Source organism: Hemicordylus capensis, chromosome 7 (genome assembly GCF_027244095.1).
Source record: "Hemicordylus capensis ecotype Gifberg chromosome 7, rHemCap1.1.pri, whole genome shotgun sequence".
Taxonomy (NCBI): Eukaryota; Metazoa; Chordata; class Lepidosauria; order Squamata; family Cordylidae; genus Hemicordylus; species Hemicordylus capensis.
Window position 1 is genome coordinate 8528301 of NC_069663.1, and position 26508 is coordinate 8554808.

General features: G+C 44.4%; 1 protein-coding gene and 1 long non-coding RNA gene across 4 annotated transcripts in view; one reads left to right on the forward strand and one right to left on the reverse strand.

Annotated features, from left to right (window-relative positions):
* The window catches only part of CLSPN (claspin), a 53363-nt gene extending 35869 nt beyond the window's left edge, over positions 1–17494 (reverse strand). The window contains exons 1-7 of one of the 3 annotated variants that reach the window (XM_053267595.1): positions 17341–17494; positions 12947–13073; positions 11180–11634; positions 8617–8775; positions 5571–5645; positions 5135–5207; positions 2299–2407 (exon numbers count right to left, since the gene is read on the reverse strand). In XM_053267595.1, the coding sequence (XP_053123570.1) occupies positions 2299–2407; positions 5135–5207; positions 5571–5645; positions 8617–8775; positions 11180–11634; positions 12947–13073; positions 17341–17376 (1034 nt within the window). In that variant the 5' untranslated portion in view covers positions 17377–17494. Of the gene's footprint in view, positions 1–2298; positions 2408–5134; positions 5208–5570; positions 5646–8616; positions 8776–11179; positions 11635–12946; positions 13074–17089; positions 17148–17340 lie in introns of those variants that run through there. The other 2 variants (XM_053267597.1, XM_053267596.1) reach the window with 2 other exon arrangements.
* An 8301-nt stretch (positions 17495–25795) lies between these two features.
* LOC128332907 (uncharacterized) lies at positions 25796–26284 on the forward strand. Its single transcript, XR_008310778.1, has 2 exons — positions 25796–26033; positions 26122–26284. It is a non-coding gene; the product is annotated as an uncharacterized LOC128332907 (long non-coding RNA).
* Positions 26285–26508: the final 224 nt, after the last annotated feature.

Here is a 26508-nt window from a genome sequence, read left to right on the forward strand (position 1 = left end):
AACGAAAATTAGACAGTTGTCACAAAATTATTGCAGATTCCTTCCAACAGTAATATATAAAACACCCCTTCTTTCAGGGCAGAGGGAGATCTCCTACTGGCCCCCATTTTATTTTAGTCCACTCTGGCAAATTCACACATTACGACGACATGTTTCAGCTGGACTCTTCCTTGGTAGACAGTTTCTAGAGAAGAGGGTGGCAGTGCTACTATAAAACAGGATCCATTACAAACTGAAACCGATGTTACATGCCATGTCATCAGATGTGGTCTATTCTGAAACCAACTACTCTGCATGAAAAATAAACTAGGATTCTACAGCAAAGACAATTCACATTCTGCCCAAGAAAATGTGCAATTCTGAAATCTGGACACATTATGCAAATGTATTCATTTTATTTTGAATTGTACATTTAGGTTTTTGCTATTCACTGGAGAAGCATGAGGTTGTGCTATACAGGTGGACCTCGATATTCTCAGGGGTTCTGTTCCGCGGTGGTACCACGGATATGGGAACCCCAAATATCGGATAATTGATTCCTATGGGATCGTGGGGGCTAGGTTCCCAGTCAGCTGTTTTTGCCCAAAACAGGCAGAAATCAGACCATTTTTGTGAGGAGGGGGGAGTTCCTTACTTGTCTCTGCTGCTCCCACCAAGTCACACTGTGCCCCTCAACTGGCCGAAAATTGTTTTTTGTTTTTTTTTTTGGGGGGGGGGGTTGACGGGAGCCATTTTGTGGCTCCGATTCCTAATATGGCAGCTGGAAATGACCCCTGTGGTCATTTCCCACCACCCCCGATACATGGATACACGAGGACGGTGGTTTTCTCCCCGCCCCTCCCCCCCGCATGTGCTGAGACAGGAAACCGCAGATCATGAATCCACAAGCGAGGAGGTCCACCTGTATACTAAAGTCTTGCTCTTAATCCCCAGAAATCTTACTCAGTCAGCTCAGGCTTCTGAGATTCCAGTCGTCTTTGCTGTAGTGGAAAAAAATCTCTTTCCTGATTCAGGCCAGGTTAATGGATAATCTACCTGACCAGTCTAAACCAGTTCCTCAACAGAGGGAGATTTTTGGGCTGAGCCATCCCTTTCCTGTGCTCTGAGAAGCAGACTGGCTAGCTTAAAAATCTTTTTAACTTTCCAAACCTAGAAAAGCTAAGAAAAGATTCTGGTAAACCCAGAAGTTCTGGTAGGTTCCTGCTACCACCAAGTACTCTAAGACTTGACTAGAACCCATTGGATTGAGTGCTTTAGTCCAAGATCTCTCTATAGCTGGGTCCTGGGCAAAGGCAAAAATCTGGTCCCCTTTTTCCTAACAAGCAAGACTAAATGGGGAAAAAACCTTTCCCTCTCGTGCGTTTTGCCTGCACGTGGAGCTAATTTTCAATTTGGCCAAGTTGCCCTTTGAGACATGTTCTGCACCAGAAAAATCCCCCGCCTCGTACTGGGTTAATAATCAACCCTCCGAGGCTTGGAAAAAAGAACAGAGAAAAGAACTTTTATTCAGTTACTACAGACAGGTTCTATCTGAGGCTTTTAGCATTTTTGATAAACTTAAAGTTGCAAAAATACTTCAAAAGCATCCTGAATGATGCTGGAGTGGCATACAGTAAAACTTAGTTACTCAGTTGCAAAGAACAGATATTTAGGAAAATGCAAAGCACGCACACAAAAGCAAAATATATTCCTGACGCCCAGTCTGACTTAACAAACTGTTCCCTATGCTGGGTTCCCGAAGCCAACAAAGTCATGGCTTCCCCTTTCCTTGACTCACCAAACTCTTGATGAGAATCAAGCCTCCTGCAGATCTCTCACCCCAAGAGATTATCCTGCAGTTCCACCATGAAGCATCCGACCTCATGTTAATCTGCACTCTCTGACAAGACTTCCTTTCTTGTTCTCAGAATTTCCCCCTGCAGCTCTCGTGTCCCACCCACCTATTGGACTGATTGGGTGAGCCCTGGAGTTCACCAGCCTGTCAGTCAAGACAAGAGTTCACTTCCTGTTAACTCTTTAGAGGGAGAGGAGACTGTTCACTACATTTGTCTTACACACTTTCAAGCAGATATTCATAGCCACAGGGACTAGAAACCCACCCACCCACCCCCCGCTTTTTTAATGAAACCTGAGTTTCTCAGGAAGCTGAACTCTGCACCCAGCACATTCTACAAAGGGGTGTGTGTGTGTGTGTGTGTGTGTGTGTTAAGCACTACTGAGAAATTGCAACACACTCAGACATGTCTATACTATGAAAAGAAGCAACAATTTAGAAGAGTTCAATCAAGCTGGACTTACTTCAGCAAAGTCATAGCACTTCCCTGGAAAGCAGGCCGAGGTTTGCGCTTGAAGAATTCGTGGACACTTTTGGCTTCTGGGAGATGATAGGGGAGAGGCACACTGGCTTCTACCAGAGAAGAAACACAGAGGTTAAACTGTTCTGATTTCCTTTTGACTTTATTGCTTTGCCTTTTTGCCCAGGATTGCCGTTTTGTTCTCGTGATCAGAAACCAGCCTACAACACAAGCCACCAAGCCCTAAGTGCGGACATCATCCCCTGTTCTGGACTTCAGTGGGGAGAGGGGCCCAGGGCAAGCAGGAAAACAAAAACATAAAGTGGAAAAGAAAATGCCAAAAGACCAAGTTGAAAATAGCCTCAGGTCTTGTCTATCCATTGTATTATTTGCCTTGAAAACTTGTCTTTTCCATTTGTGCTGATGGTTGGCACCCAGGGACTTAGTCTCAGGATGCTGTCCCTACATAGGGGGAGGGAATTGGCAACTCACTTGCCTGTCTTTCTCTCAAGTAAACAGGTCAGGAATGGTTGCAGTGGATGGGCTCTAACAATAAGATGTAAGGAAGAGGTGGCTCCAACTGAGATTTGGGAGTTTTGCATGCTCCTAATAGTCATTCCTGGGGTGGGGGGGTGTGGCATGTTATATCATGGCTGGAGGACCCAGAACTGAACATGCGCTACAAGCAATCCCAGTCGGGCAGCACGAACAGCAGAGCTCCTCCACCCTGTATCAAATCCCAGATTTGAGGAGGAGAGCTGGTCTTGTGGTAGCAAGCAGGAATTGTCTTCTTTGCTAAGCAGAGTTCACCCTGGTTTGCAGTTGAATGGGAGACTACATACTGGAAGATATCCCCTTAGGGGATGGGGCCACTCTGGGAAGAGCACCTGGATGCTTGAATGCAGAAGGTTCCAAGTTGTCCCTGGAAGCATCTCCAGATAGGACTGAGAGAGACTCCTGCCTGGAACCTTAGAGAGGCTACTGCCAATCTGTCTAGACAATGCGGAGCTAGATGGACCAATGGTCTGACTCAGTATAAGACAGCTTCCTATGTTCTAGATCAGGGGTTCTCAACCTTGGGTCCCCAGATGTTGTTGGACTTCCAACTCCCATAATCCCCATACAAACGCCTTTGGGGCTGGGGATTATGGGAGTTGGAAGTCCAATAAAATTGGGAACCCAAGGTTGAGAATCTCTGTTCTAGATCACCTATGTCAGCTATCCCCGCCACCTGACTGGGACTGTTTTTCCATAAACTATCACTGCCCGGTCCTTCACCCGACATGACAGATTATCCCACATCTCGACTGTAGCTTCCTCCTCCTCCTCCTCACATCTAATCCCAAGAGCCCGTTAAAAAAGCTAATGCAGTTCAGCTGCATTAATAGAGATACAATATTCAGATAGCAAGAAATAATAATCCCACTCCGTTTCTGCATCCATTAGCCCTCACACAGAATACTGTGCCCAGTCACAGACACTAAGAACAGCACTGATAAACAGGAATGGGTTCAAAGGAGGGGACTGGAAGCCAAGACCCATGGGGAATGGTTAAAGAAGCTGGGGAGGTTTGGCCTAGAGAAGAAAAGACAAAGGGGGGAAGATGACAGCCTTCGTTAAATATCTGAAGGAATATCACAACAGGGGAAACAGACCTCAACAGGGGGTTAGGGGAACCATGACTACTGATAGTGAAACTGCGGATAACGGGGGAACAGGGCAATGGGAGGTTAGGTTCCGGAGGCAGTGGGGCAAAAGGGCGAAGACGGTGAAAAGGGGCTGGTGAAAAGCAGACAAAAAACAGACTGGAATTAGGGAAAGGTGGGGGGGATAGTGCCCTACCGTGCTGTGCCCCCAGCTGTCTAGCAATACCCCCAAAGTTTGTTTATTTTTAAGGGGTTTTTTTCCAGGTAAAAAGTTCTCTCTCTTTTTCCCCTTTCCCCCCGCTTTTACAGAAAGGAGCCACAAAGTGGCAGGCGGAAGTGACCTTGGAGTCATTTGTGTACCATCATATGTACCGCAATTGTCAAATGTGTACCATCCTTTTCTGCCCATCCCCGAACTGTGGATATGCGAGTCCTAACCTCTTAAATACACAAAACCGCGGATGCCAGATCCACAATTAACGAGGTTCTCCTGTACCACTTTTCCGCCTGGTGCCCAAAGCAATGCATATATTCATACCCTGCCTTTCAGCCAAAATTGCAACAATTAAAAGCAGTCAAAAGATTTTAGGGGCACGTCGGGAGAGGAAAGGATCTTTGCAGCAGTGTTCCCTCTAATAGGGATTCCCGGATGTTGGTGACTACAACTCCCAGAGTCCCCAGCTATAATGGCTTTTGCTTGGGGAGTCTGGGAGTTGTAATCAACAACATCTGGGAATCCCTGTTAGAGGGAACACTGCTTTGCAGGTCACGGGACTTGCTTCAGGTTTTCACATTGTTTGCATTTAGTGTTTCTCTCACCAAAGGCTGCTTGGCTATTCATCCCCCACTGCACATTTCCCCCTCCATAAAAGCCAGTGACTGAGACTCCCCCCCAATATGATCAGCAATCTGACAACTGCAGAGGCACAAATTTGAAAACATTTCATCAAATACTACAACGCCTGTGGACAGCAACGACAATCAAAACCACAGGGTGCTACAGATACAGGTTGACATCCAGACTCATGAGTAGTCCCACTGAAATTAATGTGACAAGCCAGTCATGACTAATCACATTAATCTTAGTGGGACGATTCATGAGCAACTTAGTCTGGCTGTCAGCTACTCATTCAAGGGCCACAACCAGGATCTATCTTAAAGGTTCACAGAATCCTTCAAGGGTATAAATCTTACCTCTAATAAGTCGCTGAGTCTCACTATGTAGTTGTTTGATGGCTTCTTTACTTAGCTTGGCTGCCTTCCGTTCCTTAAAAAAAAAAAAAGTATTGTTTTGGATTTATAAACAGTTTAAAGCTTAATATAGTGTCAGCCTGCATGTAGCTTAAGTCAAATAGGAAGATGACATCATGCTCTAGATAGATCAGAGAAGATGATGTACTGCTATGTAGATACCATCTGTGGCAGAGCATCTGCCTGGCACGCAGAAGGTTCAATCCCTGGCAGCATCTCCAGGTAGAGCTGGGAGAGACCCGTGCCTGGAACCTTGGAGAGCCACTGCCAGTCAGAGTAGACAATACTGAGCTAGATGGACCAAGGGTCTGACTCAGTATATGGCAGCTTCCTATGTTCCTAAAAGGTTAAAAAAAACCAGATATGATATATATGTTACCTTTCTAGGTTCCTTTAACAGTGGTTCCTCATTCCCATCAAGTGCATCACTGTAATCTTCACTCTCAGAAAACAGCTGTTTGGACCAATGTTGAGAAAGAAAGTTAATTTGTCTGCAAAAAGAGGTTGCTAAGAGGAACTCTTACAGAATGGTCAGAGACTAGTATTTCCCTTTATCCAAGGGATATCTGCATCTTTTGCTGCTCATCATCACAGACTACGGCCCAGTGCATTTTATTTATTCAGTTTATGTATCACCCTTCCTAAAGTGGCTCAGTCAAATTAAAATTTAACTGCCATGCTCTGAAGGCATTCTGTTACAGTACTTTTGGGAACACTGTTCCCTCTAAGGCATGCGCACATGCACGCGCTCACAAGTTTTTGGATGTCCATTCAATTCAATTTAGATCCCACTCAGGTTGAATCAGGAAGGCCCCATTCTGAATGCAGTTATGCACACATTGCCTTGATACTGCCAACCATAACAAAACTCATTCCACACAGAGATGGAAAAAAATTAGAGGGACCACTGTTTGGGAACCTCCTATAACTCTCTCCTCAATAAACTAACCTCCTGGTATCTCAGTCAGTCACTGTGTTTATTTGGTCCACAGACCTCTCTACAAGCAAAACAATAAAATAGAAAAAAATTACCAAAAAAGTGCTAACACCATATTATAAAATTCTGAATATTCTTTTAAATAGCAACCCTGATAAACACAACACTCCTATGTTTCATAAAATATAAAATAAAACTGCAAGCTAAAATGCTGATCTTGTGATAGTGAGCACGAGTTGTCTCCTTTGCTATGCAGGGTCCAAATGCTTGGTTTGCATTTGGATGGGTAACTACGTGTGAGGGCTGGCTACTATAAGGTACTTCCCATAGGGGATGGGGCCATAGCTTAAGGGAAGAGCATCTGCTTGCATGCAGAAGGTCCAAGGTTCACTCCTTGGCATCTCCATGTAGGGCTGGGAAATCTCTCTGCCTGAAACCTTGGAGAAGCCGCTGCCAGTCAGTGTAGACAATACTGAGCTAGATAGACCAACGGTCTGACTCAATATAAAGCAGCTTCCTACAAAAATAAAAAATAACTGTCTTTAAAATCATTAATAAACTGTTAGTTTTTAGCCAACTGGGATCTTGTTTTAATAGCAGCAGCAAGATATTTAGCTATATTTTCAGCTACTGCTCTGTCTGAACCAGCCAAGAGATATGAAACACTAAAACCCTCTGGTGCTGCCAGGGAACAAGAGCAAACGAGGAGTAATAAAACGTTTCCTCATATTATTAAGAAGATACATTCTATCAAAACATGTTCCATGGTTTCAACAAGTTGCAACACACAAGGGCACAAGCTTAAATCAAGAGGGATGGTGTTAAAAAAAACTGCAGAATAGGCTTTCCTATACTGTACTTAAAAGGTAAAGTGTGCCGTCAAGTCGATTTCGACTCCTGGCGCCCACAAAGCCCTGCGGTTGTCTTTGGTAGAATACAGGAGGGGTTGACCATTGCCTCCGCCCGTGCAGTATGAGATGATGCTTTTCAGCATCTTCCTATAGTGCTGCTGCCCGATAAAGTACCAGCAGGGATTCGAACTGGCAACCTTCTGCTTGTTAGTCAAGCATTTCCCCGCTGTGCCAATAGCCTGTAGATATGCACTTGGTCCTACACCCCATTTCAGTGGCAAGCAGACACAGTTTGCCTGTGACAATGTTTCCCAGAAGTCAATATCTATATTTTGTCTGTCTCTTAGCCACTATGTAATCATATCTTCTCAGAAGTTTAATTCATTCTCGCTTATATTTTTAAGAGCAAAACAGTTTTGTTTAAAGGCTAACACTCTCCCCCCACCCGCCCCACTGCCCCCGACCACCATTAACAGCAACCAGTACCGGGGCAATTCAGAGAGGCTATTAAAAAGTGGCAATTACTCACTGACCCCCAGCTGAGATCAACAGTAAGCAATAAAACGGCTGAACCTGTAAAGTCACAGAAGTCCTGAAAAGACTTAATCACACTTTTTTCTGTCCATACTGGACAGGCTGGGACTGCAATTGCATTTCATTACCAAAAAAAAAGGTTACCACAAATCAGATCTGTAAAAAGTGCGGAAGAAGAATACAGGAAAGACTGAGCTGCAACAATCTGATGGTAATGACATCATCCATGCACTGTATAAAATGAATGAAAAACGGATGGGAATTCCAGAGAAAAGGGGAATTGTGGAAGCAACCTGAAATAAGAAGAAGAGGAGAGCTGGTCTTGTGGTAGCAAGCATGACTTGTCCCCATAGCTAAGCAGAGTCTGCCCTGGTTGCATATGAATGGGAGACTTGATGTGTGAGCACTGTAAGATATTCCCCTCAGGGGATGGAGCTGCTCTGGGAAGAGCAGAAGATTTCTTCCAGTTCCCTCCCTGGCAGCATCTCCAAGATAGGGCTGAGAGAGACTCCTGCCTGCAACCTTGGAGAAGCCGCTGCCAGTCTGTGAAGACAATACTGAGCTAGATAGACCAAGGGTCTGACTCAGTATAAGGCAGTTTCCTATGCTGCTAAGACCAGCTCTCCTGAATGTCTGAATAGAACTATCCATTAATGTTCTGGGCACTGCACTTTAGTCTCAGCATATCCTACTCTGCTTGCAGCCAAGAACCTGACATCTATCACTCACCTCAAAACTAAGGTAGAAATTACCAGTTCCCTGCCACAAGTAGGGTAGGATATGCCGAGATTGGTGAGTTTGAACATGCCCAATCTCAGCATATCGTTACCGAGACCAGAAGCAGTGGCCCGTACAGGGATGGGGGAGGGAGCATACACTCCCAAAACGGCAGCAACCCAAGTGCCACGGTTGGGCCTGAACCTGACTGTACACATCCAGTTCTAGAGGGGTTGCTGTTCTAAGAACTGTGTGGCACTTCAAAGGCCAACAGATTGATTGTAGCTCCTGCCACAATAAAATCCGGTAATCTTTAAGTGCCAAACGATTCTGGGCTGTTTTCTGCATTCAGGTACAGCTTCCTTGGAAGGTTTAGCATGACTTACCTTTTGTTTTCTCATTTTCTCTTTTGCTGCAGCTTTTATTGACTCTAGAGACTCTTCATCCTGAAGAGGACTTTCCTCCTCTTCCAAGCCATCATCAAAAAGGTCTTTATCAGCCAGAAGGCACCCGCTGTCATTGAAAGGAAATCCTTCACCAAGCTCCTGAACCAAGAAAAGTAGCAAACAAAACTTGAATCCTTCCTTCCCCTGGACAGGTGGAAAGAAAACACTTATAGTGCAAACTGATGCACATTAACTCAGAAGTAATTGCTACTGGCTGACAGGAGGAAGATTACTCAAAGTAGTCCCACTGAAATTAAAAGGACAAGTTTGACAATGCCAATCTGCCCTTTTAATTTCAATGGGATTACTTTGCATCTGGTGGGCCACTGTGCGAAACGGTATGCTGGACTAGATGGGCCGCCTTGGGCCTGATCCAGCAGGGCTGTTCTTATGTTCTTTGGGTAACGTTCCCCATCCTGTCAGCTCTGTCCAATGGAGCTTACTCTGATAAATGTGTCTAAGACTGAAACCTTAAGGGGGAAAGGTAAAATTCATGACAGAACCAACTTGTCAAATATATATAAGGTTCGTTCACATGACTGTTTCTGGAAGGGTGAGGAAGAGGACACAATATCGCTTCCCTCACACGACCCTCACTGTTCTGTGATCACTGCAGCTGCATGCCCACACAACCGGCGCAAGAGCTATTCACAAGTGGTGAGGGGGCAGGGGGAAAAGCAGGCTGCGGCCTCTCACAACCCACAGTGCAAGGAGTGTGGTGCATTGGGGGATTTCCCTGCTGCTGGACTCACTTGCCGCCCAGCTCTGTGGGCACTCGGATTGCAGGCAGCCGAAGCATTCACACGACCGGGAGTGAGGCCCAAGGCCCATCTAGTCCAGCATCCTGTTTTGCACAGTGGCCCACCAGATGCTGCTGGAAGCCACAGGCAGGAGTTGAGGGCATGTCCTCCCTCTTGCTGTTACTCCCCTGCAACTGGTACTCAGAGGCATCCTGCCTTTGAAGCTGGAGGTGGCCTGTAGCCCTCCAACTGTAGCCAATGATAGACCTCTCCTCCATGAAGTTATCCAAACCTCTCTTAAAGCCATCCAGGTTGTTGGCTGTCACCACATCTCATGGCAGAGATTCCACACATTGATTATGCATAGTGCGCTCAAGTCATTCTACCTCACTAGAAGCCCTGGGTACAAAACTCAAAACTACCCCGGTGCAGAGCACAGGGATTGGGACCGATCCTGGCACTCCACATGACCAGCACTACCCGGGTAGGGCTGCGCAAGCACAGGTAGGGGTGGTCGTGTGAATGACCTTATAATTTCACACACTGCAAAAATCAAACTAAGCACACACAAAACAACACCAGACATGCACACACAAAGCTTTTATTCTGTATCATATAAAACCTCTTTCTGGACTGTACTACTTCAGACGACGAATGAATAATGAATAATTGTACTCCTCATACAAAAGAAAATCTCTCTATAGAGGTATGCTGGCCTTGGGCCGAAACAAACAAATACATACTCTATAGATGGAAAGCTAGCATGCAAGGGAAATGTTACTAAAATGCTTATTCCCGGCATCTAGCTTTCTATGCACAAGGAGCTTTTGTTTAGAGCTTTATAATACAATGACAGCCATGCAATTCCTGCCAGAAGTCTGAAGAATTACAGTCCAAGAACAATTTTGTCATGCAGTGAACTGTTCATCTAGATAGGACCTTATTCTCTCCTGCTATGGCAGCACGTTGGACTTCCACAATGCCATAACTAGGGAAGTGCACAGAACCGGCTGGTTCGGTTCCAGTCTGGACCATACTCGAACCAGACCGGGCCAGTTCAGTCCAGCACCCCCTCGAATTCTCACCCCCAGTTCAGTTTAGTCTGTGGGAGGGGCATGTGCGTGAACTTTTTTTTTTTTTTTAATTCAAAAAATATTTTTAATGACACTTACTCCCTTCAAGGGAGTTGTTGGAGGCGGCCGGTGGGGGGTGTCTGCAGAGCTTCCCCCTCCCCCCGCCAGCCTCAATGCAGCCTGAACTGGCCTCTTAGAGGCCAATTGTGCAGGCGCAGCAGCCTCCAAAATGGGGGCCGCGCTGAGGGGGAAGGCCCGAATGGGCCAGTTCGGGCTGTATTGAGGCCAGCGGTGGGAGAGGGACCCCCACCCCCCACCACCTCCAACGAAGGGAGTAAGTGCCATAAAAAATGGTTTGGGGTTTTTTAAAAAAGTTCACATACCCCTGAACAGTCCGGAGGTGTTCGGTCTGGGGTCGGACTGAACAGGGGGTGGTTCGGTTCGACCACTAACCATCGAACCGAACCGATTCGACATTGAATTCGCTTGACGTCAAGCCGGTTTGCACATCCCTAGCCATAACTGGCATTTCAGAAGAACATGGAAGCTGGGGGAACACCCACAATGCAAGATGGGTAATCAAACACACATCAAGACACAACCTGGCATTAGATTACACATTTTATATTGTGTACATACAAGGAATTCCATAAAATCCACTTTCAAGGCATTCTCCTCTTCCCATCATACCTTTTCTTCTTGCTTCTCTTCCTTATCTTTCAGCTGTCTAATGGCCTTCATTTTCTTCTCCTTCTCTGTTCTCCTTTTCCTTGAATTGTGCTTTTCTTTTCTTTCAGCTTGCTCTGTACAATTAATCTTGTGGCTTTTGTATTTTTTCCTAGGTTTTGCCGATATCTCGGAGTTCTCCAACTTAAGCCCAGGTGAGCAAGGCTCAGGGTCTTTTCCAAAGTTTGCATTATATAAAATGTTATCAGTATCATCATCACTGTCTAGCAGAGCCCGGCAAATACGGTGAGATTTCTTCACCTTAGCAGCCAAAGTATCATTCTTTTCCTCCACGTTCTCCACATCTTCTTCTGCAGTCTCCAATTTGTCAGGGGCAAGATCTTCTCCTTCACTGTCACTGTCTGGGAGCAACTTCTTACACTTGATTCTCTTACTCACACAAATCTCATCATCTGAGCCTGCAAAAACAAAATGTTACAGATCCGTATGGCACGCACCTCCCTTTAAACACACACACACATTTTTAAAGTGATTACTAAACTCTGTTCTTACCTTCTCCTCACTTCAGATACTGCACTTTCAGTTTTCTGGTAGTACTGGTCAATATCACTTAACTGAACTTTATTGGGCAATTTAGCTCCTTCCAGCAGAATATTTCCTTTTTCTCTGGAAACAATCCACAAGCTGTTCCGACTCATAGGACAGTGATCTTCACTGTTTTTCAAGTGGGGGCCACTTTAACCAAAAAACCTTCAAGGTGGGAGCCATTTAGAAACATAGGAACCTGCCATACACCGAGTCAGACCATTGGTCCATATAGATCAGTATTGTCTTCACAGACTGGCAGCGGCTTCTCCAAGGTTGCAGGCAGGAGTCTCTCTCAGCCCTATCTTGGAGATGCTGCCAGGGAGGGAACTTGTAACCTAGATGCTCTTCCCAGAGCAGCTCCATCACCTGAGGGGAATATCTTCCAGAGCTCACATGTCCCATTGTGCTGACCTCTGCACAGTGTTGTGCTTTCCTCAGTGGTGGGCGGGCACTCTGTGTACACCTTCAAGGACAATGCAGGGGCTCAAGAGGGCTCTGTTTCACTTCAAGGAGCCCCCTTCCCAGCACTGGGCAAAGTGCAGCATACACAGTGGAAATGATCATCTCCGCATGGCACCAGAGCTCTGTGCAGAGTATTTAGCTTTGATCAAAGCTTCACATAAACTCAATAAACAACTAGTCAGGGAGTTGCACTTAGGGTTGATGGGAGAAGCTACTGGCTCCCAGACCTTACAATGAAGAAAACTGTTACAGGAGCACAAGGGCTGGATCCAAGCATATAGAGCAGGGATAGCTAACGTGTGGTTCTCCAGATGTTGCTGAACTACACCTCCCTGAACTACAATATAAATAAATGGTGGCTGTGGGTGATGGGAGTTGTAGTTCAGCAACATCTGGAGAGCCGCACGTTGCCTACCTCCGATAAAGAAGAACTGTGTTAATTCTCCTTCAGTACAGCAGCCCCTCGTATGTTTGCTGCTTTTGAAACTCAGTAGAGATAGGGGTCAAACACGCATGGAATACAGATTCAACAATCAGCTGCAGACATGCAACTGGGTAAGCTGGATTGTGGTCAATTTCTACCAGATGATTCTTATAACCCAATTCTATGCTAGAGCTAAAACAGCACGCTTACTCTGGAATATTAGCTTTCTCTGAAATAATGCACAATCTCTGTCCTTTTATTTTTAAGCAAAGGAGATTCAATAGGAAGTTACAGACCATCATCAGCAGATGCAATTTCCTTCTTTGTCTGTGCCGAAGAGTTCATTTCACAGCTGCCCTGCCCACTGTCTGAATCACTGTCAGAGGTGTCCTGAGATTTCAGATCCTGGACATCCAAGTTAAGCTATAATCAAAGTACATTTATTAGTACTGCAGAAGAAGTTTAAACATGTGCAGATATTTTAAGAATTTTCAAAATATTTTAAGAGTTTTCAAAATAGAAGCCAAGCCCAGCACTATCCAGTTTCCAAATTCAACGACAACAGTTCTGGAGTCCTAATTACTGATTTCTGGAGGGTTCCGTTCTAAAGCCCCTATAATTTAATGTCTACATGGCAATATTGTCCATATATTCTGATGCCATCAGTATGTCAATGACACCCAGCTTTATTTCTCATTTCACTCAGATGCACTGACAAAGGGTAGAACATTTTCAAAAATGAAAATGTTTCCTTTGCTGCTTTTTTAACCACAAAAATTTCCATATCTAAAAAACGGTTTCATAAAATGAAGTCAGTATCATAATTAATGGGTACAATAGCAATCAAACTGGGTGCTTTCAAATTTGGAATGAACTACTTGATTACCATGACCTTCCTTTCACGCTCTGGCCATGCATCAGATCAATATGCTCAGATTGCTCTGAGCTGGGATCCTTATACCCACAAATTGATTGAGAACAACAAGATAATTGAATAGGTTCAACCTCCTTTCCCATTCAGAAGGGCAAAGGTGAGAGTTGACAATTCTAAATGAAGGGCTTCTACCCTACTGTTCTGGAGAGATGGAGAGGAAACTAGCTCCTCTTAACTCTTTGGTCTATGACCTTGGAAATCTAGGCAGGTCTATCCATTAAGAATCACCGAGTTTATAATAGAGGAGCTGATTAACTTGCTCTCTGGCCATGATTCAATCACAACTTGCAGGTCTTCTGCACTAATTCAATCAGTGAGAGGAAATCTGTTGTCAAGGAGGGGATTGCTCTGGCTGTAGAATATTTCCTATACTTCCATTCATTTTGCGAGAAGTAGTTTAGCATATGCATACCAACAGTACTGCTGCCTGTGGCTTCCTCGGGGCCTCGATTCTTAGAATAAAACCCCCTCTGATCTACCCACACCTACTGGTGCAACAGCGAGTATCCCTTCTCCTCTTCCCTCCCTCCCCTTCTGCTCTGCTTCTCCCTCTTTCTCTTTCCATCTCTCCTTTATTTTCTCATCTCCCCACAACCAGCGCTGAATGGGGAAAGGAAGGTTGGGCTCTGGGGTAAGGGTGAGGGACTTGGAAAGATGTTTGTAAAATACAAAATGTAAAAAACATTAAATAAATACATAAATAAACGACAGAAGACCTGTTCCAGGCCATTGTTGGCAGGTGTAGGAGGGGAGCTGCCAGTTTGCTCTCAGAACTCTCTTCCAAAGGTCTTTTTCTCTTTAGTCTCAGGTAGCACAGATCTGGGCCTAAAAATCCTGGTCTTGCCTGGGTTTGGGCTGATAAGAGAGTGCAATCTAACAATGTGTAGAACCGGCTATACATGTGTAAAGCCAGATCTTACTTTCCACAGAAAATCTGGATCCTACTTCCCTCTCCACATGTCAACAGAATGTGCAGACAGAGCACAAAAAAGGATTTATACAGGTTTTTTGAATACAGCTCCACCATCCTGAGCCCAATGAGCATGGGACATTATTTATCTTACACCATGAGTTTAATAATCATATATAAAAGAAAACTTCACTGATTTCAGTGGGATTTCCTGTCCCATACTGTGTATAAGGATCAAGAAATACATTAAATAAAACTGGAGATATTTTATTTTTAAAAGCATTTTTAAAAGGGAGTTCTGAGAGCAAACTGGCAGTTCCTCTCCTTCACCTGCCAAAAATGGGCTGGAATAGGTCTTTGAAGAATCAAGGACCTAAGAAAACTGAACCCTGCTGAGCCCAGAGGCACCTTTTTAAAGTAGTGATTCTCTGTATTTAGCAGGGGGGAAAGCAACTGGCCCTATCCATCCCCAGCACAGCATCCCTCCAGTGGCAGTTGCCAGTGTCTTTTATGTTTCTTTTTTTAGAATGTGAGCCCTTTGGGGACAGGGAGCCATCTTATTTATTTAAATCTATGTTAACCACTTTGGGAACTTTTTGTTGAAAAGTGCTATATAAATATGCTTCGTATTCATAGAGAAGGGAAAGATGATAGATGAGTCTGAATAGAGACACTGAAAGATACCTAGTTTGGCTCCACTCTACTGTGGGGAGGGTGGAGCTGCAACTGTCATCCACTCTCATGGATATTCTCCTCCTTCCTATCATACCCTAAATGACAGGCATTTTACCATCATTCACACATAGCAATTCCAGCTGAATATGTGAATACCTCAAAATAAAGATTTTGTCAGACATATACAAATGAATGCTGACAGCATCATTAAGGAGACCACCACCATTCACTCAGATGTCTGAGTGTTCAGACATTCCCAAAACATGTCTGGGTGGAGATAGATCTGTTCCCTGCTTGACTGCTACTTCACATCATTCTCCACTAAGAATGCAACAGGGTGTGTGTGTGTGGGTGTGTGAGTGTGAATAAGAGAGACTTAAGACAGCCCTCCAGGTTGGCAGTCCTCTACACAAATTATTCTGTGGTAGTTCTTACAACTGCCCTGCAAGATAAGCCAAAATTAGCTCTATATTACAGACTGAGGGGCTGAAGCTGAAAGAAAGCACATAGTTTGCATAAGACCATCTAGTAAGTACATGGCAGATGCAAAATTTGAATCAAGACTTCCAGATTTGTTGCTCACAGGTTTATTCCACACATTTTATTCAGAAGGTAAGTTCCACAACGTTCATGGAGTATACTCCCTGGTAAAATGTGCACCGGATTGGAACCTCAGTCTCTTACCCACTAGTTTAAATTAGATATTAAAATTCATCAATCAGTCAAGGGAGGAAAGAAGAATCGTTTTAGGGCACCTTACTTTTCCAGCATGCAACATTCCACAAGTGGCATAAAATACCAGAAAAAGTCAGTGAGGCAACACCATTTGTCCTACACACAGAGCCAAATGAGCTGATATGGTCCGGAGGGACAGTATAGACTGTGCCACTTCAGAATGCAAAGGAGGAAAAATCCAATTTTTGAATGTCCCCTTATGCAAATAAACAAAGCTCCCTCAAACAAAGCATGGCAGAAACTGGGCTGAGCTAGAAGCTTTCTATTAGGTGCCCAGATCATTATCTAGAGGAGAACTGGCAACCAAATATGTCAACATAAATATGTTTTGTATACGAATAAGTTGATGTCAAGGGAAGGATTGGCACCTATGTGTTAAAATAAATATATTTTATATATGAATACACTATGGTCCTAGTCACCACATCTAAAGAAGGACATTGTAGAACTAAGAAAGGTGCAGAAGAGGGTAACCAAGATGATCAGGGGCCTAGAGCACCTTTCTTATGAGGCAAGGCTACAACACCTGGAGCTTTTTACTTTAGAAAAAATACGACATGATAGAAGTCTATAAAATCATGCACAGTGTGGAGAGAGTTGATAAGAGAGACATTTTTCTCGCTCTCACATAACACTAGAACCAGGGGTCATCCCATGAAACTGAGTGCCAAGAAATTTAGGGCCGACAAAAGGAAGTACTTTTTCACACAACATATAATCAACCTATGGAATTCTCTGCCTGAAGATGTGGTGACAGTCAACATCTTGATGGCTTTAAGAGGGGTTTGGATAACTTCATGGAGAAGAGGTCTATCAACGGCTACTAGTTGGAGGGCTATAGGCTACCTCCAGCCTCAAAGGCAGGATGCCTCTGAGTACCAGTTGCAGGGGAGCAACAGCGGGAGAGGGGGCATGCCCACAGCTCTTGCCTGTGGCTCCCAGTTGTATCTGGTGGGCCACTGTGTGAAACAGGATGCTGGACTAGATGGGCCTTGGGCCTGATCCAACAGGGCTGTTCTTATGTTATGTTCTTAATGTCTTGCAGGAGCAGCACAAATATATTTTACATATGGTTAAATTTTATTATTATTAATAATAATAATAATAATAATAATAATAATAATAATAATAATAATAATAATAATAATATTTGCATGGGGGGCCTGTAAAAAGAGAAATCCCTACCAAACTTTCTGAAATGGCACAGTCCATCCTAGTACCTTACCATGCCAGACCAAAGAACTGAGCAAGACAGAGCTGCAGTGCATGCTGGGACACCTGCCTCCTCCCAAGCAAGAGCGCGGTGCACGCTGGGAGTCGTAGTTTTAAACCGTTGAGTAGGCTTCCGCGGGACCGCCAACGATAGCGGGGGTAGTGTTTGCCGCCCCTACTGCCAAATAGTCGACCGCTTTCAACTACACACCAGTAAGGCTCACCTCAGTCGTGGTCGCGGTCGTGCTCGCCGCTGCCATCACTTCAGACTCCCAAGCCACCGAGAAAGGACCAATGACTCCGCGACGGCGCCAAATCTGCCCAAGCACCTTCTTCGAGTCTTCGCGCTCTTGCTCATAGTTTGCCCCCGCCCCTCAGACCCTAGCCAATCAGAGCTTACCTCCTCTCCGGCCACCACGCCCTTCCTCTGTCCCCATTGGTTATCACGCTAAGGGTAGCCCGGCAAGCGTTCTCCGGACCAATGGTGAAACCGCATTTCCTCGACAGCACCGCCCTCCTGCATCCAGCCTCGCCTTCCAGGATTCCATAAAGATAGGAAAGCGTAGAGTCACATTTGCACGGAATTTCATGGTTCTGCCACCTTTTTATCCCCTCCCGCAGAGCATTTTCTCCGTTAATTCAGGCTAAAAACCTGGCTTGAAAGCTGGGTTTGGCGCCGCGACAGCACCAGGATCAGGCATTCAAGCCCAGGCCTGGTTGCCTAAGTCTAGCCTTGGCTGCTTATGAGAACAGACCCAGACTCTTGCCCCTTTCATTTATCATTTTATGGGCTAGGATGTCATAAAGCCAAATCAAAAGCAGCACATTTGTGCTAAAGAATTACAAAGGGATCTGAGTTCTAATTCTCCTGATACGATCATTCGGTCTGCTTTTCAGAGTAAGAGACCTGCTCCAGCCACCTATCTCTGGAATCTCACAGTTCTGAAATACCAAAAGAGCATTTATAAAACATGCATCATGTTTTGCTTTTGGCTCTTTTAAAGGGGAGATGCTAAGTTCCCTACAGTGGAAGGCTGTGTCTGTGTGACTTGTATCCTTTTATGTTGCTCTTAGTATCATGACATACATATAACTTTATTTCCCCCATTATTGCCAAATTTCCTGGCAGATCTAATGAGTTTTATGTCTCTTTAATTTTATCAGACCATGACTGGTTAATTACTGGAAGAATAGCAAAATAGATTTCTGATGCTATTTGTATTTGAGCCACCAGAGCCCCTGGTGCCCATTTGAGCCACCAGAGCCTGGTGCCTCATTTGAGCCACCAGAGCCCCTGCACCACCAGAGCCCCTGGTGGTGCAGTGGTAAAATTGCTACCCTGTAACCAGAAGGTTGCAAGATCAATCCTGACCAAGGGGCTCAAGGTTGACTCAGCCTTCCATCCTTCTGAGGTCGGTAAAATGAGTACCCAGAAATGTTGGGGGCAATATGCTAAATCATTGTAAACTGCTTAGAGAGCTTCCAGCTATAGAGCGGTATATAAATGTAAGTGCTATTGCTATTGCTATTTGTTTTGGTCCTTTCAGCACTTGCTTGCTCGGAGAGGAACAGGGAGGCAGTAACAGGAGGAGGAGCAGGAGATCCAGGGAGTTCCAGGAGTTGGCAATAGACCCCTCGTGTGTTATGGGCTCCAGCAGAGGCCCAGCTATGCTGACCCCTGATGCCAGCCCTAAACAGCATCTGTTCAAAGTGCAAAGCAAACTGGCAACTGACAATTCTAACTACCAACAAGTCAAAATATATTTAATGTTGTACATATCAGCCACCCATTTCTTGGGCCACACCCTGCTCTTCTTTTCATAGCCACTTGTGCCAAGTCTGAAAATGGCTGCAAAATGTCTAAAACTGGTGAATGAAATTGAGGAATGCACATCAGAATATAGGGTTGTGCCTTTGCAGGTATTCCTTGATTTATGTGGGTTTGTTTTTCAACTAATAGCCAAGGTATTGTAAAGAGTTGGGAGGGAGCATGTGTTGGACTACAACTCCCATCATCCCCTGCTGCAGTGGCCAAAGGTCTGGTTTAGGGGTTCTGTTACTATTATTTATTTATTTATTTATTTATTTATTATTAAACTTCTATACCGCCTAAACTTTCATCTCTTGACGGTTAACATAAAACAAAACACATAAAAAGTTAAAACAATGCAACAATTTAAAATCAGCCATAAAAATTCAAAACAGACAGTTTTTAAAAGCTGGGAAAGCTTGGGTGAAAAGATGGGTTTTCAGATGTTTTTTAAACATTGCCAGAGATGGGGAGGATCGTATCAGCAGGGAGCGCATTCCACAATCTCGGGGCAGCAACCAAGAAGGCCCGTCTCTGTGTAGCCACCAGACGAGTCAGCGGTAACTGGAGACAGACCTCCTCAGATGACCTCTATGTGGCTGGTAGTGAAGAAGACGCTGTCTTAAATACCCAGGGCCTAAACTGTTTAGGGCTTTGTCAGTTATAACTAGCACTTTGTATTTTGCCCGGAAACCTATTGGCAGCCAGTGAAGCTCCATCAGCAGAGGAGTAATGTGGTCTCTCCGAGATGGCCCAGAGACCAGCCTGGCTGCTGCATTCTGAACCAACTTAAGTTTCCAGACTACGTACAAAGGTAACCCCACATAGATCGCATTGCAAAAGTCAGGTCTGGAGGTTACCAACAAATGTACCACTGTTTTGAGGTCACTGATCTCGAGAAACTGGCGCAGCTGTCATATCAGCCAAAGCTGATAGAAAGCACTCCTGGCCACCGCCAACCTGAGAAACCAAGGAGAGGTGTGGATCCAGAAATACTCCCAGACTGTGAACCTGTTACTTTTGGGGAAGTGTGACCTCATCTAGAACAGGTAGATCATAAGTACTCCGTCTTATCTGGATTCAGTTTCAGTTTATGTTTATGTTCTGTTTTTTATACAAAGTTCTCAGCGGTTTACATGGCCAAAGGGAAGAGAAAAAGAAAGAGAAGGTCGCTGCCTGTCCCCAAAGCAGGGGTGGAACTGCAGAGCTACCATTGCACGGAGGGGTTCAAAGTACCCAGGCCACCGTGCTCAGGGGCCACACCTCACACCCCAGCCATGCCCCTGCATCTGAAGTCAGACGCACATGGCCATGCAAGCAAACGGGGCCGCACACCCCATTTGGAAGGAAATTCCAGCCAGCGCTGCCTTCACATGACTCTGTTTTTAAGAGGTTTCAGCCAGTGCTAGGCTCCCAACCTGGCTGGGAACGCCTCTCCCTGCTTTTGCAAGCTGGGAAAAGCCATCCTGGCCACACTGTGAAGGCAGCACTAGCTGGAATTTCCATCCAAACAGGGAGCGTGGCCCTGTTGACTGGCATGATGTCAGATGCAGGGGTGTGGCAAGGATGGTGGGGGCAGGCTGGATGGGGACCGCTGGCACCCTCCGTATGCCACTGCCCCAAAGGGCTCAAAACCTAAAAAGAAACACAAAGAAAACACCAGCAACAGCTTCTGAGAGGGACTCTGTGCTGGGCTGAATAGGGACTATTGCTCCCCTGCTATTTAATTGTTATTAAATTGTACTGCGTACAATACTGGTCACCACATCTAAAAAAGGACATTGTAGAACTGGAGAAGGTGCAGAAGAGGGCAACCAAGATGATCAGGGGCCTAGAGCACCTTTCTTATGAGGCAAGGCTACAACACCTGGGGCTTCTTAGTTTAGAAAAAATACGACATGATAGAAGTCTATAAAATCATGCATGGTGTGGAGAAAGTGGAGAGAGAGAATTTTTGTCCCCTTTCACACAACACTAGAACCAGGGGTCATCCCATGAAATTGATTGCTGGGAAATCTAGGAGCAACAAACAGAAGTACTTTTTCACACAACGCATAATCCACTTGTGGAATTTTCTGCCACAGGATGTGGTGACAGCCAACAACCTGAATGGCTTTAAGAGGGCTTTGGATAACTTCATGGAGGAGAGATCTATCATTGGCTACAGTCGGAGGGCTACAGGCCACCTCCAGCCTCAAAGGCAGGATGCCTCTGAGTACCAGTTGCAGGGGAGAGAGGGCCCGCCCTCATCTCTTGCCTGTGGCTTCCAGCGGCATCTGGTGGGCCACTGTGCGAAACAAGATGCTGGACTAGATGGGCCTTCTTGGGCCTGATCCAGTAGGGCTGTTCTTAAGTTCTTATGTAAATAGAAAAAGAGCCACTTCCTTAAAAGGTGCTCCTTTGCCCAATTAGCTGAGAATGTCAAAGAGCATTTGCTGCACATAAGCAGTAATTGTCACCTTTGCTAAGGAGGGTTCACCTTGGTTTGCACTTGGATGGGTGACTATACGTGAGCACTGTCTGCTGTAAGGTTTTCCCCTTAAGGGATGGGGCTGTAGCTCAGTGGCAGAGCATCAATGCTGATGATCGCACAAAGACTCCAGTATGCATAAGTATTTGCGAGACTGAGAACCATTAATAACGCCTCTTCCGAATGCTTCAAGATGAGCATGGAAGTGGTTGCAACACCAGGCTTTTGTATAAGGGTAGGCTTTGACATTTGTCTTTATTAGCTGACTTCAAGAAAAAATACATTTTACTGTGGAGTTCGTTCTGAGTAAATCTTCCCCATAGAAGCAATAAATGCTACCACCACTTCAATCTAAAACTGCAACTTACTTTATGACAGATGAGTGAATTGCCAGAGGAGGGAAACAATAAAAATAGACTGTATTTTGTGAGGACTGTAAAAATACACAGCCAATATAGAGAGGTGAGGCTTGCTTTCTATTAGCTACTGTATTACTGGCACAGCAAACTCCAGTTTGCGGCCAACAAAAGAGAGTCAAGAAGACAGATTAACCATGGTGGCAGCATCATGATGAGACAAACAGGGCCATTCTAGGTTTCTGCAAAGGACTTGAGGGTTGACTGTGGACAGAAGTTTTTGTGACCTAGGAAAAAAGTTCCCAGCCTTCCGTCCCACGATATCGTTGAACTACAACTCAACGACAACTGAGAGTAGAGCTGGTAGCAAGCATGATTAGTCCCCTTAGCTAAGCAGGGTCTTCCCTGGTTGCATATGAGTGGGAGACTTGATATGTGAGCACTGTAAGATATTCCCCTCAGGGGATGGAGCTGCTCTGGGAAGAGCAGAAGATTTCTTCAAGTTCCCTCCCTGGCAGCATCTCCAAGATAGGGCTGAGAGAGACTCCTGCCTGCAACCTTGGAGAAGCTGCTGCCAGTCTGTGTAGTAGACAATACTGAGCTAGATGGACCAATGGTCTGACTCAGTATATGGCAGCTTCCTATGTTCCCAACTCTCATAATCCTCAGCCACAATGGCCCACTTCATCAGATGCATGCTATCCTCAGTTCAATACCAAATAAAAATCTGTTCTTCTTTAAAGTAAGACACTTTGTTGGTTTTGCTGCAGCAGACTTGGGGCCAAATTGGATTTGACATGGGAGATTTTGCCCTCTTTAGCCCTATTATCACATTAGCCCCATTCAGACGTTATGCTGTACGAGTGTACAGATGTACACTTGTACATGTGTTTGTGTGAATGCCTGCATTCATGTTCAAAGTGAACCTGGGTACAGGACCCTCAAATGCATGCTACAAATAGGAAGTGTACTTGCAACCCACCAGAGGATGTAGTACTTGGTTCAGGCTGGTGGATGTTGTCAAGTAGCAATTCTGTTATGAGAATACACAGAGGGAGCTAATGAATGGATGTCTGTCTGATGCATGTCTGTCTACCCCTGCTAACTGGGCAAAAGATGCATGTCTGATGCATGTCTGTCTACCCCTGCTAACTGGGCAAAAGAGGCACCTTTTACCGTGGTGATTCTCTTTATTTAGCGGGGGAGAGTAACTGGCCCTATCCACCCCCAGGACAGTACCTCCAGTGACTGTTGCTGGTGTCTATCTTATGTTTCTTTTAGATTGTGAGCCCTTTGAGGACAGGGTTCCATCTTATTTGTTTGTTATTTCTCTGTGTAAACCACCCTGAGCCATTTTTGGAAGGGTGGTATAGAAATCGAATTATTTTTTTTTCCTCTTGTTTACACAGTCAGACAGGTGTTATTGACTGGTTTGTTTTATCCAGACATTGTTGTTGTTGTTATTATTATCTCTAGTTTACACAGTCAGGTGTTATTGACTGGTTTGTTTTATCCAGACATCGAGTCCTTCCCAAGGACCTGGGATGGCTGAATTTTATTGTCAGTTGTTACAGATATCGTCGCAGAATATAGGCTGTTCCCAGTAAAGCTGCTTTTTGTAATTGGCTGATGGTTGTTATTATTATTTCTTGTTTACACAGTCAGACAGGTGTTATTGGCTGGTTTGTTTTATCCAGACATCGAGTCCTTCCCAAGGACCTGGGATGCCAGAATTTTATCATCAATACTGTTGGTTATTATAGATATCGTCACAAAATATAGGCTGTTCCCAGTAAAGCTGCTTTTTGTAATTGGCTGATGGTGATTTCTGTGGCCCCTATGGTGTTGAGGTGCTCTTCAAGGTCTTTTGGGACTTCACCCAGGGTGCCAATTAACACTGGGATTATTTGGGTCTTTTTCTGCCACAGCCTTTCAATTTCAATTTGTAGATCTTTGTATTTGGTGATTATTTCTATTTCTTTTTCTTCTATTCTGCTATCCCCTGGTATTGCTATGTCGATTATTTTGACTTGTTTTTCTTTCTTCTCGACTACAGTGATATCTGGTGTATTGTGTGGCAGATGTTCGTCTGTTTGTAGTCGGAAGTCCCATAATATTTTTACATCTTCATTTTCTTAAACTTTTTCAATTCTATGGTCCCACCAATTCTTGGCTACAGGTAGCTTGTATTTTTTGCAGATGTTCCAGTGTATCATCCCTGCTACCTTGTCATGCCTTTGTTTGTAGTCAGTCTGTGCGATCTTTTTACAACAGCTGATCAGGTGGTCACTGTTTCATCTGCTTCTTTACAAAGGCGGCACTTGCTGTTTGTTGTGGATTTTTCTACTTTTGCTCTTATTGCATTTGTTCTTAGTGCCTGTTCTTGCGCAGCCAGTATTAAGCCCTCTGTTTCTTTCTTCAAGCAACCATTCTTAAGCCATTGCCAGGTCTTGGTGATGTCTGATTTTCCACTTATATTGTGCAAATATTGACCATGCAGGGGCTTATTTTTCCATTTTTCTGCTCGGTTCTTGACTTGTTCTTTCTTGTAGGCCTGCTTTGTTTCATTGGTGTTGAATAGTTTTGAGTTATTGACCATTTGAAGTGCATCTTCTTCACTGTCCTTGATATATTCTTCAAGGCCTCTTTTCTCCTCCTCTACTGTTAAATAACCTCTTCTAGTTGTAATAGCAGATCATTATTTCCTTCTTGGCATTTTTCGTATATTTTTTTTGGTTAAGCGACATTTCTTCCAGTAACTTTGCTGTCTCCAGCCCTGGTTGCTCAACTTAAGATCCTGAGTCCTGTTGCCCTGAGTCCTGTTGCCCACTTGCCACCAGATGTCCAGGGACTATAGCATCTGGTGCAGTCCTTGTTGACCCGGGCGACGACCGATCCGGTATAGATTTATTAAAGTTACGTCTCACCATATTGTTGATGGGAGAGGCACTCTTTGTCTGGCTCCTCTGGTGAGACCTGTCCAGTATGGTTGGACCTCTGGCATAGCTCTCACCTTCATCAGAGCACACAAGCCCCACAACCACGCCAAGGTAGTGCCTCACTGGGGGTATTATTATTATTATTATTATTATTATTATTATTATTATTATTATCAGCATACTGATAGCACCCTGCACCAAATGTCCTGATGATCTCTCCAAGCAGTTTCATGTAGATATTAAACAACATTGGAGACAATATGGAGCCTTGAGGCACCCAATTCAAAAGTTCAGATTTTGAAGAACAGCAGTCTCCAAGGGACACCATCTGCAAGCTGCCCAAGAGGCAGGAGTGGAACCACCGCAAAGTAGTGCCTCCCACTCCCAACCCCCTCAGACGCTCCAGAAGGATACTATGGTTGATAGTATCAAAAGCCGCCGAGAGATCCAAAAGGACCAACAGAGTCACACTTCCTCTGTCCATTCCCAATTGGAGATCATCCATCAGGCCGACCAAGGCAGTCTCCATCCCATAGCCCACCCGAAAGCCAGTCTGAAATGGGTCAAGATAATCCATTTCCTCCAAGACTGTCTGGAGCTGGAAGCCACCATCCTCTCAATTAGATAAATAATAATAAATCAATAATAATAGCACACCTAGTTAACTTGGCTTGAGCCACAGAGCATGGGCTCTTTTAAGTGTGGTGCATGCTCATCATGTAGGCATTTACAAGAAGGTTCACAATTTTCACATTCAGGCACAGGCGAAACTTTTATTTTTCATACATTTGGGACCTGCAATACAAAAAAATGTAATCTATATGCTTATATGTCCTTGTGGCTTGTTGTATATAGGCCAGTGATTTCAAAGTTATGATAACTGACCAAGCACACTCCTATAGGTTTCAGATAATTAATATACAAAAACTATTGTCACAGAAGGAAACAAGGTCGATGTTCCTTTTAAAGAGTGTGTTTCCTTCAGGCCTTGATAGGTTGGACTTTACTGCTTTTCTTTGATGCCTCTTTAAGAAGCAGAGTTCTGATGGCTATTTAAGAGCACAAGATACAGCTGCTTGTTCATTACACCAGCTCTTTCATTTTACTTGCAGAGAGTAGTTTTTACTCTCAACAATAAGAACTTTGGAGTTTTCCCTATTCTCTTATGGGGAAATCATAAGTTCGCTTATTTGAAGAGACAAACAATTATTCATATTATTATTATTAAAGACAGATCTACATTTTTTTAAAAAAACATGAATCGTGTCTCAGCATCAGACCAACAAGAATTTATAGAAGCATAAAGTAGCATTGGGTCCTGTGCCGTGGAGGAGACAACAAAGTGAGTGCTGATGCAATAATTCTTGCTTTCTCTATATTTCCATTTGTGGTATTTTAGTTGTATTATCATTCTGTATTTTTATTTTAAGATCCTGACTGAAATTATTTGCACTGAAGAAGCATCCAAAACTTTGTGACAGTGCTGTGGATCTTCACTTGTACATTCCTATATTCCGATACTCCATTATTAGTCATCTGTATATCCTTGCATTTTGTTCTTTATATAAATTATTTCTTGTTTTTGAAATTGTTCAGGAATCTGTTATACGTTCTGTTATCTTTAATATTGAAATAGATGTCTCCATTTATTAGGTACTTTGTTTTGTATTATGGCTATGAGACTTGACACTTCTGTAGTCCATGGTGGCTACTGGTTCTGTTTTTTAAGCCTCAGCGGGCACACAAAGCACCAGAGGGACAAATGAGAAGGAGGAAGAGGAGGATGCTATGGCAGAAGGTGAAGGGGACAGTGCCCC